Consider the following 15,093-nt stretch of genomic DNA (forward strand, 5'->3'; position numbering starts at 1 on the left):
AATACCACAAGCATATGTGCACACAGCTGGTTGCTCTATCCACTAGTCACTGGTTTTTACCACATCACTTTTACTTTTCCCAGACCGCAGTATTACTCCACAGCTCCTCTCAGCAATGTACAGCGCTCGGGAGCCGAACGACTTCGTATCCACTCGGAGCATTCCGACAGCTGATGAGTCGACGCATGCGCAGTACCTAGCAGATTTGCGCCTGCGTTGGCTTTCCGGGCCAGTGTGAGGAGTCTCACGTAGAGCAGGCTAAGGGGGGGAGCTGGCGAAGACGCTTCAAGAGAGGGTGGAGGGGACAGGAGGCTATAAAGTACGGGCCGGAGCCTGCGGCTGACACTCAGGAGGAACCGGCCGCTTCATAGCAAAGAGCTGCGCAGATCGGGATTCACAGAAGTGCGGAGCGGAGGTGAGCGTAGCCGCTGCTTATTCCTGGGCGCACTGCGGGCTGCAGCTCTCTGCAGGGAGCAGGGGAGAAACTTCCATTGAAACTCTTGGTAACTTTGTAGAGTGCTGATTGGTGGTCCTCAGTGATGGGCACTCATCTCCACACATCTGTAGGGGGATGGCATTTATTAGGGCAAGGGGTTCAGTCCTTGACACTGCTTAGTGATAGGTGTGAAATATATTGTTTGTGCTAATGGTCTGTCTTATATAAAGTAGCTATAGATGTAACAGTTATAGTGGATTATATCAACCCAGGAGCCTCATCTAATAATCAGTGTTAATAGGCGGATCAGGAATCCTTTATAGGGCTTGTTCACACTAAGCAGAAACGCTGTTGCAGATTTTGACTTCTTTGTTAAAGTTAATTGGGAAGATCTGCAGCACATAAAACATTATATTCTTATAATAAACTATCTTCAGCCATTCCTTATATCCAGAGTACTCTCTGAGCATTAGGGTATAGTCACATGCAGGGGGTACATTGCAGGATTGCTGCACACTTTCACCTCCCTATTAAAATACATTGGGAAAATCTGCAGAGAAGCCACATGTGAATATGCCCTTGCTGGAGATGCCTATGGAGTTATCCACCAGGCTGACAGCTATTGGGCAGCACAGGCATCTCCCATTCATTGTAACCCTTTAGTCAGAGGTTGCTTGCTCCTCTTGCTCCTCTCTTTTCCTTCCATGTATCATTGGCTTTCCCTGTCCCTGCCAAGCATTTAACCCCGGCGAGGCTGGACTGGTTCTCTTCCTTGGGATCCCTGCAGCGGTCTGCTAGAAATTTCTAGTCTGATCATTGCGTTTCCCTCTTGTGGCTTATTTGGTAAAGGGGAAGTTAGCAGGGGCCGGGATGGAGGCAGCAGCAGCTCACTTATAAAGGCGCTACAGTCTCTTTTATTGAGAGCTTTTTTCCAGTAGGGAAAGGGGGTCTGACTGTGCAAGATGACATTCCCCAGCTGGGGGAGGGGAGCATCTATAGATATATACGTGGCAGAGCATTCCACCTTCCTAACCTACTCTACATCCCCTCCTGCTGCAGCAGCTTCCTCCACTTTATTTACTTTAGCTCTCACTTTTACTATTTTCTCGCCTATTTGGTAAAAGTCCAGACATTTTTGCGGAGCGGAGTGAGTCTTGTGTGGAAGCAGTCGGAAGTCATTCTGATTTCAGCATTTTGTTTTTCTTACTTGTTTTTTCATCTTTCACTAATATTTAAGAAGAGTTCCCCATGAATCTATAATTCTATATCCTCAATGATGCAATCCATATACCATTTTATATTGGTGTTCTCCAACAGCGTGAGACTGTCTTGGCATAATGGGGGTTGTAGTTTTGCAACATCTGGAGATGCATAGCTTGGAGAACACTGCTTTATACAATGGCTTTCTATAAATGCAGCACACGTGAATCTGACACTTGACTCTATGGATTGCTTTACATGTAAAGCTGAAGGTTTTTTTTTTCCATTAACGAAATGACTTACATAAGCTTTGGCTGAATGGCTGTAACAACTTGCTTTCCAAAACCTGCACATCTGTAAAACTCATGATGCATTATATTCCAAATTTTTGGTGAACTCCCCCCTTCCCTCTAAAGGGGTGGGATAAAGCACTTTGACTCCCCAAGAGTACGTGACTTGTGTCATACCAGTAATGGTCATCCATGCTATGGATGGGATTGAATTGTTTAGATTTTTGTTAGTTAATTTTATCCAAATCATAAATCTAAATTATAGAATAGGCAATAAATAACCATAAGAATATGATTTAGTTGTGAATTGCTGCTTCTGCACATTCCTTGTATCGTTGTGGAGGTATTTATGTTTTACGTGTAAGTGATGACCCAGATGTTGAGTGCTGAGGTGGCTGCCCGTACACGTCTCCTCCTGTCCGTGCATCCCCCTCATCCTAGAGCTGGCCACCAGGATCTATGTAGCACTGCTGGACTAACATATGAGGAGCACAGTGTATATACTATGTTGCAATTTTATAGCTATGAGTCATGGAACTAGAAGATAAATGCAGAGTACTACCAAGTGGAGACTTCTGATAGATAGCAGATGGTGGTGGAGTGGAGAAGATGACATTTTATTTGAAGGATTATTCGTAAGGAACTTGAATAAACAGTAATGTAGATGACATCAACACATTCTCTACATACAAGATGTAGAGACATAGGCAGCTTTCACAAGTGTATCGCAAAGGTTCAGGCTGCAAGCACATTGATTATGCTGCAGCTTTAACTCTTTCCTTAGCAAAAAGGGAATTGCTGCAAATAAGCTATGTTGGAAATAGGGAAGCTCATAGGCTACAGTAATTGCCTCCATAATGTGTGTGTAGGCTTTTGTAAAACCTGATTTGCATACGTTGCACTGAACTATGTGACTATTTGGTATGGATTGCTGGTTTGTCAATAGGCCGTGTATGGTATGGCTGCAGTACCAGACACAGCCACTGATGAAATGGAGTGCTGTTTGAGGAAAATGGCAAAGTCTTTTCTTAACATCTAAACCATTCAGACAGCCTTTTTTAAGTATGGTTGCCAATGGTAGCAGAATTTGCTCTGAAATCAAGATACAAATAGTAAATCAGACACATTGTTCATTAACCAATATAAATAATAAATTTCTATGAAACAGCTGAAAGCAGGCATCTTGGGTCCTCCTCTGCTGACTCCCCTAATTGCAGCTCATTCTATCCTTCCTGTAATAAAGAAATCAATTCTCCATCCATTGTAGCCAGTCAGAAGAAGCAGGCCTACAGTGTATGGCCTCCTTTTCTAGGAACTTTTTTAATTTTTTTAGCTCTGCATACAGTCTTAGGCCATGTTCACACAACGTATGTTTTTGTGTAGATCACGGCCATTGTTGCAATTTGCAATAAACGGTCGTGATTTACACAAAACATATGTTGTATTGTGAATGAATGTAATCCCATCCGGTGCGTGTACATATAGTATACGTTCCGGCCAGGGTTCCATCTGGCCGCACGGAAAACTGACATGTCCGTTTTCTGCGGCCACTATTCATTGAATAGCGACTGGACAGAACATGTCAGTTCACACAATGGGACGTGCAGCTCCGGCCACAAGCTCCATTGTGTGAAGCGGGGAATTCGAGTGTGGGGGCACACTGGAGCGCCCGCATCCAAATTCAGCAGAAATGAAGATCATCAGGACGAATGATCTTCAGTAACACTGGCCGTTCTGTGACCCGGCTGGGTCACAGAATGGCTGGTGTTATACAATGTCTGAACATGGCCTTACATTGACTACATTATAAAACCCCTTGGTTTCTATGGCCCCATGCATATGGAGCATAAGGATATCTGCGAAACGGAGGTGCCCATAAAAAGTTAATGTGTTACTTTGTAATATACTTTCTTTACCCAGGGACCAGGTCATGGGCAGCCCTGCAATTTCTGACACAAACATTGACTGGTACTGCTGCCTCTTACCTTGTCACTGATACACGATAGGGGGAGATTTATCAAAGGGTATGACATATACACTGGTGTAAACTAAACCACAGCAACCAATCACAGCTCAGCTCTGGTAAAATCAAATAGGAGCTGTGATTGGTTGCTGTGGGCAGTTTACACCAGTGTATATGTCATACCCTTTCATAAATCTGGACCTATGACTCCGCTGAAATCCTTGAGCTCCCCTATAAGCAGGGCCATATTAACAGCTGCTGCTGCCCTAGGCACTAAACGTGAAGACGCCCCACCACAGGATTGGTAGATTTGTAGGTAATCGCTCCAGACATCACATTTAACACCACCACACCCGACCTGACCAATACCATCATACCAGTCTCCCTCACTCTACTCTGTAATCATGCCTGTGCCCCCCCCAAACAGATTCACTGGCAAGTCAGAAAGGGTGGTTGGAGACTAAAAAAAATAAAAACAAAAAAAGGTATTTTCTTCCCCCTGCTCCCTAGTGCTGCCCCCCTCCAAGGTGCTGCCCTAGGCACCGGACCACAGGTGCCTAGTTGGTAAATACAGTTCTGCCGATAAGGGCCAGTTTTCACAGAGTAAAAGAGGCTGAATTCCTTAACGGAACTCTCCGACGCGGAATCCCACCAGTCTCAGTATCATAGAGGCTGTCTATGGGAGGGCTCGCGCCTCCGCTCAAAGAATTGACTTGTCAATTCTTTGAGAGGAGAGGCGCGGAGAGAGGAGGTACGCGAGCCCTTCCATAGACACTGAGGCAGACGGGGTTCCGCGGTGGAAATCCGCCTCTTTTACTCCGTTTGATCTGGCCCTTTGACAATGGCACAACATACCTTTTGTTGTAATATATTGCCCTCACATATACTTGTTTCAGTTTTTTACAAATAAATCATGTTAAAAATAGTTATTAGATGACCTTTTGGGTAATGGGGGGATGTGTGTTACCTTCCTCCTCAGCACCTGGCCGCGCTGTTAGTGGGAGTAATCTTTGCTCCGGTGCAGTGTTAGGAGCACTGCTGCGTCATACGGCCCACTCCTTCTAATGATATTCAATGGAGTGGGCAGGCCGGATGAGCGGCAGTGCTTCTAATGGTGCCCCTGATCGAAGATTACTCCAACTAACAGCGCAGGGCTGGTGCTGAGGAGGAAGGTAACCTCACATACCTTCCTCCTCAGCATCCTGGACGCTATAGGGGGCTATCAGCAGGTTACATTCCTCTTAACTTGCTGATAGTTCCCCTTTAAATGGCATTTGTAAGGTTAGTGAGACCAGGCTTTCCACCAAATCTATTATAGTATACTGCTTGTTCATCATGGTTTTACTTCATTTAGGTTACATTAGGTGAGGTTTTTCTAGTGCGGATCCAGAGACCTGTTCTTTTATCCTTTTTCATCCATTGCTTCCATGGCTTTATGTGCAGCTGTAGGACACCTTCAGCATTCAAAGCGTTAAATGTCTGAATTGTGGGAGTTCTGGCTCCCTGAGGATGCGGCATTCCACAGAAGCCTGAAGTAAAAGTCATTTGTAGCAGTGTGAGGCTTCGCCTGCTCAGTGCCATGTTGTCCTCATCATAGATCCTTGTTTGCTGGACAAGTAGCCATTTGTTTCTTGGAGCGAGACGGCAGTAATTGTATCCTGTCTACCAGACCTTTTCTTTGGTGGTTGTGGTATACACGTGTCCTGTTTCTGCTAGTTAGACCAAACTATGACAGTGGATCAGCCTGCAACGTTTTCATGTTATGTTTTTTTTTTTTTTTTTTTTTTTTTTTAATAATTCATACAATACACACAGGTGTAGTGGAGGGCCACAGGTTTGACACTACTGCTCTTCGTCATGGCACCTCAGTCCAGCTAGTTTATATAGGTTATGACTATGGACAGTGCGAAATAACAGATAATCCCTTCATGGAAAATTGTGACCGGGGTGACAGCGATGTAAAGTGTGCATATCAGGCCACCCTTCAGTCACACCTATAGGATGAGTATCCAAGTATTGGTAGAACAGTGCAGCAACTTATGTCTATGCACCATGCCACAACCACCGTTGGAAGCCAGCCTCATAGGAACATCTCTCTGGAGTTCATCTGCTGTAGGATAGTTCATGGACGGACAACCTGACTGCAAGCTTCATCCAGACAGGCATGTTTTTATATGTATTGCATGCAGCTTAACCGCTTACTACACCCCGATGCACTTGGATGGATTAACTGTCCATAAGAAGTGCATTCATCCCAGCGTAACCTTTGGATGTATGGCATTTCATTTACGGGTGCTAAAGATGCAGGGCATTTTTGTCAAGTAGAAAAGAAACTGAGGGTTTCCCATTGTGCTTATTTGTTATGTACCTCTAAGACCAAGTCTACCAGGTATCACCCAAGTTCAGACATCTGTATAGCCATCTTCCCAGCCCCAATAGGGGAGCACATTGCCTCTTCAGGCTCTTGTGAAGATCAGCAGGATCCGCTTCTGTACATGCCAAACATAAGGTATTGATGCTTGGTGTATAGTGGAGCTCGTACCATGAATGCATTTAATTTTGCAAGGTATGATGGCCCAGAAAAGGAGATGAGCAACGGAGGGGACAACAGCAAAACTTGTGTCATCGGACAATGACCTATTGTTTCAATCACGTTTTTATTTCAAAAGTATTTTTAAGATTTCTTTGGTGTTGTTTTATTTCTCATTTTCAATTTTGATATCTATATTTTAAAATAAGCCCAAATTCTCACCACTCTGTCTAAAACCAAGCTGAAACTTTGTGTTCTGTCTGGGTTAGTAAGTAAGGCCCCCTTTACAATTCTGGAAAATTCTATCTAGATTTCTTACCAGAAAATCCGGATAGATTTCCTTACCCATAGGGTTCTATTGGGCATGGATACACTACAGGAGTTTTCCAGAAGAGTGTCCATGCTGGAAAATAGACCCTGAAAGCATAGCACCTTATGCACATCCGGAAACTATCCAGAATTCTGGATGCATTGCTTGGCAGTCCAGGCAAGTGCTTGTTGGTGCCAACTGGCCCTTAAACTATACATGCAGTTAAATGTGCCATTGGCTCTGTGTGCTCACAAAGCCCAAAGACAGATGTAGAAGCTGGTGGAGGGTACCGCAGCAGCCTGCAGCAGGTGAGTATGTTTCTTGATCGTAAAACCTGCCACAGACTTGTGAAGGAGGCCTAAGGGTCCTTTTTAGATCGCCCGATATGCAGCAATGTATGGCCACAGATGAGTGCCATCAACATCTCTCTTGCAGTGCCTTTTGCAAGGCATAAATGTACCAGTCTATTATTCACACTGCCATATGAGACCACTCACAAAAAGGACACGATCACCAAAGCTCTTTGGTGACAGTGTCCATTTAGAGCCTATAAACTAGGTTTATGCAGAATCCAGCTGTATTCTACTCTAACCAAAATTACAGTGAGGTAGATTGGGAAGTGTGTAAGATATTTTCGATAATACCTCTGGACTTACTGCTTTCCTGCATGCAGTGAACCAAGCCTGACACATTGTATGACTCCAGCCAAGCATTTATTGACTTGTCTTCATGTATCACAGAACACCTGCTGGATATTGTTCTGACAAGGGGGTCACATTGAACAGTAGCATGCATGTTGCTGTTGGGTTGCATATTTCTCAGTATTTCATTAGTTTTGTAACATTGCCGAAAGCATACAGTCTGCCGGGTCTCTGGCTCACTCTGCTTGGTGTCTTTTATACATTGGTATCAAATTCTGTAACATTGGGTTTGTCACACTGTTTATGCCATGACAAATCACATTACAATAAGCAATGGCTTGTTTAGTAGCTTGAGGGTTTCATTGCCTTCTTGTAATACCAGATTTAAGGGACTTTGTTGGCTTATGTTCCTTGTTCCCAGGGATTAGCTATATTCACATGTTCCATAGTGCAGTGGTCTCACTGGTGTATGTATGTGTATATATATATATATGCACTATAGCCGTATATACACCAGCCAGACCGCAGCTTTTAAGAGCAGAGTGATATTCAGTAATCTAGACAATAAGCTTTCAAAAATGAAAGGGAAAAGTAGAACGGCATATCGGGAGAAGATGGCAAGTTTTCTAAATAGGTGTATTTGCAAAAAATATTTAACTTGACGTATCGTTCAAGTTGAGCTGGAAATATCCCTTTAACAATAGTGTCTGTAATCTGTAAGACTTTAACTTGGCATTATTGTCAAAGTAAAATAACATGTAAATGTTCCCCTCCCTACATTAGGCACACAGTGAGCAAATATTTAATACTTTTATTACTTCATGTGAGGCCAACATGGCTTGCCTCCACACCTTTGTTAGTTTTTTGGTTTTCTTCCTCTTATTCTGTGAGAGGGAATACTGAAGATATAGGCATACTTAACTTGAGTAGTAGCAAAAATGAAGTAACTAAAGATCTATTACAGCTGGATGACGTTGTTTCTGCAAGGCCATTGAAATGAAATACACAGAAAGTAGCAGTAGTGCCATAGTACGTAAACATACCTTTTGCTAATGTGCATATGTATACATAAGGCATGTTTTAATATGAAAAATGCCTCTTTCTCTACATATCATGAACCCTCCCCCCCAAATGCTCAGTGCCTATAGAAGTCTGTAGAGGGAGTGATTAGACAAAGACTGGACAGACAGGAGTTTATACATGCATGCCAGTCATTTAAAAAACTTTTGACATGTTAAAGGTTTTTTTTCATTCAGGATTTTTTTGTGGCCCCCCAAAAAAAGTGTAATACCACACCAGTTGTCCCAGCTCATATTTCTGATCAGTGGAGGAGATGAGAGGAAAGCTTTGATTTACCTTTGTGGAACAGTTTGGATGATCTGCAGAAATACATGCTCAGCCAAGGCTTTCTCCCTCTCTCCTGCATATGGTAACCTTTACCATACTTCCTGTGATTTGTCCTGATTTAACTAAAGACACATTTCCCCTGACAACAGACAGTGGACAGCAGATTGCAGAGAAAGCCAAGACTTTATTGCTGCTGATTTTCTGGTATAGAGTAATTTGTGGTTGATGAAGTGGCTTAGATCTGGAATTAGGAATTACATTTTCTTTCTTTGCATGTAATAAAAGAAAAAGAAAGTTATTTGAAATTATTATGGCCGTTTAAATTTTTATGGTCACAGCAAAGCCATGTGCATGAATGGACTCCATAGGTTGGTGTCACAGAACACAGGAGTAAGCAGTGGTTCCAGGTGAAAAAACATTTCTTTGTGAAGAATAAACTGCAGCATGCTCTCTCTCCTAAAAAGTCCGTACATTATAGAGGTGAGTGTCCTGATAAGCCTGCAGGCAGAGAAGGTCCTGTGTACGGAAGCTTATTGGTGAGTGGCAAGTAGATGTGCACAGGTCAGTCTTAATAGCATGATGGCTCCAGATGAAATCACTCTGTAAAGCTTTCCATCATAGTAGCAAACAAACTTCATAACTTCGAAATACTTGGAAAGCCTGACATTTTATGGATTTAAGGCAGAAAAAGTCAGATCAAATGAAAAACTTGGGGAGTGTCCAAATCTACAAGCTGAGGATTTTGGCAGTATGTGTTTTTTTTTTTTTTTTTACAAAATGAGCATTCCAAAAATACAGGCCAATTATTACCGTGGTCCAGAGAACCTAGTTTCAGATTAGTGCCATGATATATATAAGGACAGTATACTCCTTACAATGACCCTCAAATATTTAATTGTCAATAAGGAGAGAAATTTAAAGAAGAACTCTGGGCTGGGACAATTTTTGAGTACGATCCCACGTTCCTGGCCATTCCTGGACAGCGGCTGTAGTGGGGTCCCGCCTTGGCCGCTGTGTGGACGTGACATGTCACGGCCTGGGTCTCCACACCAGCACTGGTTATTTATGCTCCCCTTCCCTGGCCGGGTCACATTCTCTCCAATCAAATCCACGTGTCATAAATATGTCTAGTAGGGACATCTATTTAGTAGCACAGGCCAAAACCAACAGCACTTATGCATAATTTTGGTTGAAAAGTTTGAATAAGAGCAATGAGACACAAAATACTTACCCATTAGCCATGGTACATGTTACTAGGCCATGGCACTATTATGGTTCATCAGGTTAAATAGTTTTTCAAATACATTCACTTAGCAAACCTTCTTCCCCTGATATTCTTGTTGTTTCTCTTCCCTTTTAACCCTTAATCAGAGAGCAGCATGTCAGGAGAAGGTTAGCTTGCTTAATAAATGGATTTGCAAAAATATTTGACTTGACTTGTCCAACAAGTTTAACTGTATGAGCTTAGATGGGAATACCCCTTTAACTTATGCAAGTGCTGTGTAGCAGAGCCTTCAGGAACTGCTCATTTGTGAGTCTGAATGACACCTTAATAAATCATTACATTCGGATGCCCTGATTTTGTACCTGGCTTTTAATGATTGTCACAGGTTGGGCTTAAATTAACCCAGGGACATAGTATAGGAGAGCAGCTCAGTCAGGATATCACCAGGTCAGATCTGTTTGCTGCATTTCATTTCTCCTCTCCCTATTATCTAACAGTGGCATCAGCAGAACAAAATACACTTATTTCTTTTTCCACCTGGCATATAGAAGGTGCAGGTAGAGCCTGACTAAGCCAGCTTGGTATCTGCCGGAAATATAATAGGCTTGTGGGGGTGGATGGCCTTTGTTTTCCATAAAAAATGAAATACAGTTAACACATACTTTGTGCTGTCAGCATGAAGGGGAAAAACAACTTGGGTTCTGGCCTTGCTAAAGACTGATCTAGTGTATAAAGAATTATTATACGTATAGTTACAGCAGCAACTAGTACAGTTTTTCTTGTTGACTTCAGATTATCGCATAGTATAGTTTTTTTTATGTATTTATTTTGGCAGCACTGTATAATATAGTACTATATGATAAAAAAACAAATTCAAATTATTTTATTTCATTAGCAGTGCTGTTATAGGATTGTTTAACCTATGTAAATCTCCCTTGTGGGCTAGGTAGAGCTTTGAATGAATGTACAGGTTGCTACCGTGTTTCCCTAAAAATAAGATGCCCTTCTAAAACAAGACACCCCAACTAGCCTAAAGTGAGGTATTCCCCTGAAAATAATGCACCCCTACTCTAAACTAGGGCACCCCCCTAAAGTAAGGTGCCCCCCCTAAAAGTTAAGCTGCTCATTGCCACCCAGGACTCTCCTAATCCCCTTGGGGACCTCCACAGCCGGCACCGCAGGCATACTGGTACATGGCCTTTACGTTTTCTGCACATCCTGATGCATGCCGCTGCACGTCCCGCTGCTGCTGCCTTCTTGGCCCTGCTGCTGATGCGCTCCTGCTTCAACAAGGATGTGAGTATTCCGGGGGGAAGGTCTTATGACTTTCCCCCCCGGCCAGGGGGAGAGAAATAAGACATGCCCTGAAAATAAGACAGAGTGCCTTATATTAATTTTTGCTCAAAAACAAGCACTGTCTTATTTTCGAGGAAACACAGTAGGAGTCACGTACTGACATAATGCAGTCATGTGAGCAGACCTGCTATGTTGTTGTCTTATTGCCAGCACAAAATCTCTAGACCCCAACAGTGTAACCCTAAACCCTCTTTTTAGGACTAACCTCGAAAGCTAGGGTTAGGGTTTGTGTTCAGACAGGCACTGATTTTGTGCCACTAGTAAGCCCAGGCTGTGGGCAACCTGTGATATTGTCGATCTGCTCACATGACCTCAGTGCATGCCTCCTAGCAGCCTACACAGCCTTGTATCTGCTTCGCCCTTTCTTCAGCTTGTTCTTTAAGGTTTCTCTTACACCTGTTCCTTCTTTGAGCTGGTGTGCAACCCTCCCTGCTAATCTGTAACACTGAGAGGGCATCTGACAGTCTATCTGACACATTTATGTAATCTTTTTCTTGGCAGAAGACAAATGCTAGGAAATTTGTAATAAAGACTATTTAGAAAATTGCTTCCTGTTGCAGTCAAGAAACAGTGAGTCCCAAGATGTCATTAGTCTTATAAGGAATGCCCTCTTGCATTATAATACAAGTTGAAACCTTTCCGGTCAGGCAGAGGAAGTTCACCAAATTCTCTATTGTGTGCACAGCCAGGGAGTTAAAGATGTCAGACCGGATACAGTTTACATGATTCTGATGGAAGCAAAGTATCTTTCATGCAGGAGAGTGATTTCTTCAATGTCTACATTAAAAGAACAGATGCTCTTAGCTTATCCTCGAAATATGCCTGTGAACAATTGAATTCCAGCCAAGTGCTAGGCATATTATTATGTTATATTTCCTTGGAAACCGTTTGATTCCATAAAACATACTGGCATGTTATAAGTGGAGCCTGTAACTTTTTATCTGATCGTGTATATTCAAAATTTGTTATAGTTCGTAATAGACACTTACATATGGCTGGAAATTTAAGCTTAAAATCATAAGGGGCAGATAAAAAATCCTAATGCTATTGCCTGAAATGTCATTGCTTCTGATTGGTGGGGTCCTAATGCCCTAAACTTCATGGATTCTTTATCCTTTTTTCATTTTCCCTGAACAAGGTAATAAAAATATTTTAAAATAAAAGTTGGAACCAAATGGATCATATCGTATATTTCATCCTTGTCATGGGAATACCCTTTTCCTTATTTTTTTTTTTGTGCATGAATGAGCATATTGCTAAATGTGTATTGTATGTATAGTATTGTTCGTGAACCACACTCTGATATTTGCACTAAAAATCAGGCAATATTTGTAAATTTCCCCATAGCGTTTGTAAAGTGGTAACCTTTCTGTTCATTTCTCTATAGTTATACAGTGACGGCCATGAAGCTGCTCAAGGTTCTACCCTTATTGGTGCTCTTTTCTTCATGCCAAGCACATAAAGACTTCTTTACTTCAATTGGTAAGCTTTTTTTTTTTTTTCTTCGTACTTCATTATAGCATTCCAGATATGAATGGGATGAACTAGAACATGAATGTAGAACTAGAATACCCTCCATTTCTAATTACACAATACAGCTTTGACACCTGAGAATAGAGCAGTATAAATAGATATTATTGCCATCCATTTTTATGCTCTTGTAATAAGATTGTTGGCAGTGCCACCATTTAAATACATTGCTATCAGCCGCACACCTCTTGTTTACACAGGGAGATGTGCAGTCGGTAAATGATGATGTATAAGGGTGCTCAATGGATGCAACTAGCCATCTAGTGGCCGATTTTCCCACTGATCACCGCCACTTTCATACTGCCAATTATTGACCAAACAAGCCTTTCTAGCAAAGCTCATTGGCAATAATCAGCCCCAAGTAGACATTAGCCATACTCACAAAATAAATACTGGTGCAACCGGACAACCATCTAATGTATATAGATAAAGACTGAACAGTTGGACTTCAGCCTATCCTATACTTTTGATGTTGAGATAAGAGCATAAGATACTATCAGAGTAGTCTAGGTGCGCCCACCCAATTGAAAACACATGCATGCTTGGCTGACCATGCATGCACACAGAGGGATCAGGAGACATTTCTTTTATTTGAGGGGATCATGAGAAATAGCTTGTTTAGTCATCAATTGACTAATATGTACTGCCAGCTTAAAGGTCCCAATACACCTTATCGTATCTGCTGCCTGTGGTGAAAGGCATCAATGATGGAAATTCACCGCCTGACCCCTTTGTTTAGTGAGAGATAAGCTACAGTCAGAGTGCTCTGGCTACAGCTTACCCCTCCCCATAGAGAATGCAGGAACGCTCAGCCGTGCCAAACGTTCCTGCATGTGAAAACGTGTGGCTGGAAGGAGAGATAACGGACGGCCAAATGATTGCTTTATGAGCCTTGTTATATGATCTGTGTAGATTTATTCATTACCTTCTGTTTTAATGTGTATTTCAGGTCACATGACTGACTTACTGTACACAGAGAAGGATCTCCTAACATCACTAAAAGAATACATAAAAGCTGAAGAGCTGAAGCTGGAACAGATCAAAAAGTGATTATACTCTTTCTGTACATTATGAATGCATACAGTGTTTAACTTTTTTATGCAGTTTGGCTACTATCTCATGCACTGTTTTACCAGTATTTTACCCTATTCAGTAATTCCCAGGTATTGCTCCTTTAAGAATCAGGAAGAAGGGGCTACACCAACTAGTGGAGTTTAAGCCCTACTTGTGCATGTCCATCTGTTGGCTGATGCTGTAATGCACTCATGGCAGTCTAAGGGAGCTCAAAGCATTAATAGAACTTGGTACTAAAGCCAAAACCATATCACTGTCAGTGAGTCCCTGCTTCTCATGTTGTATTACTTACATTTCTGCATGCAGCCTAAAGTCTTTACTTCAAATACCACTATTTACACAGTATAGGACAGTTTCCTGGATAAACACAATTGGAAAGGGGGGATTTAAATTTTGTTACTTGAAGTGATTTTCATACCGTTTTTCCGGTCGTATGCCATGTTTACCTATGACAAATGAATCAAAATGGCACATGTTGTTTATAAATATCCAACTATCACTGAAAATACATAAAAATAGCTTAGCGAAAGCAACGTCTATTTGATAAATCAGCTACCACTAAAAGTAAATTTGACTTCATCTTAGGAGCTTTGGTAAAATAAACGGTGTGGAATTCAAAAGATTTATGCAAAAATTCGCTGTTTGTGCAAATATAAGTTTAATGGTAAATTCCCGAGGCATGACTTGTGTGCACCAATGTAAGTAGTGCGTAGTTTGTTAGGAACTCAGTTTATGGTGACAGAACCCAGAAAAGGTAAGGAATAGAGATGAGCGAACCTGGTTCGAGTCGGTATTTGATTAGCGGGGGCTGCAGAACTTGGATAAAGCTCTAAGGTTGTCTGGAAAACATGGATACAGCCAATGACTATATCCATGATTTCTACATAGCCTTAGGGCTTTATCCAACTTCAGCAGCCCCCGCTAATCAAATGCTGAAAGTTCGGGTTCGGATCGACGCGAGCATGCTCGAGGTTCGCTCATCTCTAGTTAGGAACCATTGCTTTAATCTACACTGGGTGTATTTTGAATCACTGACTCAAATTTTGGTGTAAAGACATAGAGATATTCTGCTATTACGTGTCTGCTCATATCTCACTAAACCTTTCTACTGAGCAATTGTTGAACTAAAGAACTTGATGCCCCTTCCTCCCACTTTTTGCTTGTTGTAGCATGTTACAGATATTCTATAAT

The 15,093-nt window shown here is 42.0% G+C and overlaps 1 protein-coding gene across 4 annotated transcripts in view; it reads left to right on the top strand.

The window, feature by feature from the left end:
• Nucleotides 1-221: 221 nt before the first annotated feature.
• Nucleotides 222-15,093, top strand: part of P4HA1 (prolyl 4-hydroxylase subunit alpha 1) — a 39,542-nt gene continuing 24,670 nt past the window's right edge. For all 4 annotated transcript variants that reach the window (XM_069980520.1, XM_069980519.1, XM_069980523.1 and 1 more), the window contains exons 1-3: nucleotides 222-415; nucleotides 12,686-12,780; nucleotides 13,778-13,874. In XM_069980520.1, the coding sequence (XP_069836621.1) occupies nucleotides 12,702-12,780; nucleotides 13,778-13,874 (176 nt within the window). In that variant the 5' untranslated portion in view covers nucleotides 222-415; nucleotides 12,686-12,701. The remainder of the gene's footprint in view (nucleotides 416-12,685; nucleotides 12,781-13,777; nucleotides 13,875-15,093) is intronic.

This window comes from Dendropsophus ebraccatus, chromosome 8 (assembly GCF_027789765.1).
Source record: "Dendropsophus ebraccatus isolate aDenEbr1 chromosome 8, aDenEbr1.pat, whole genome shotgun sequence".
Taxonomy (NCBI): domain Eukaryota; kingdom Metazoa; phylum Chordata; class Amphibia; order Anura; family Hylidae; genus Dendropsophus; species Dendropsophus ebraccatus.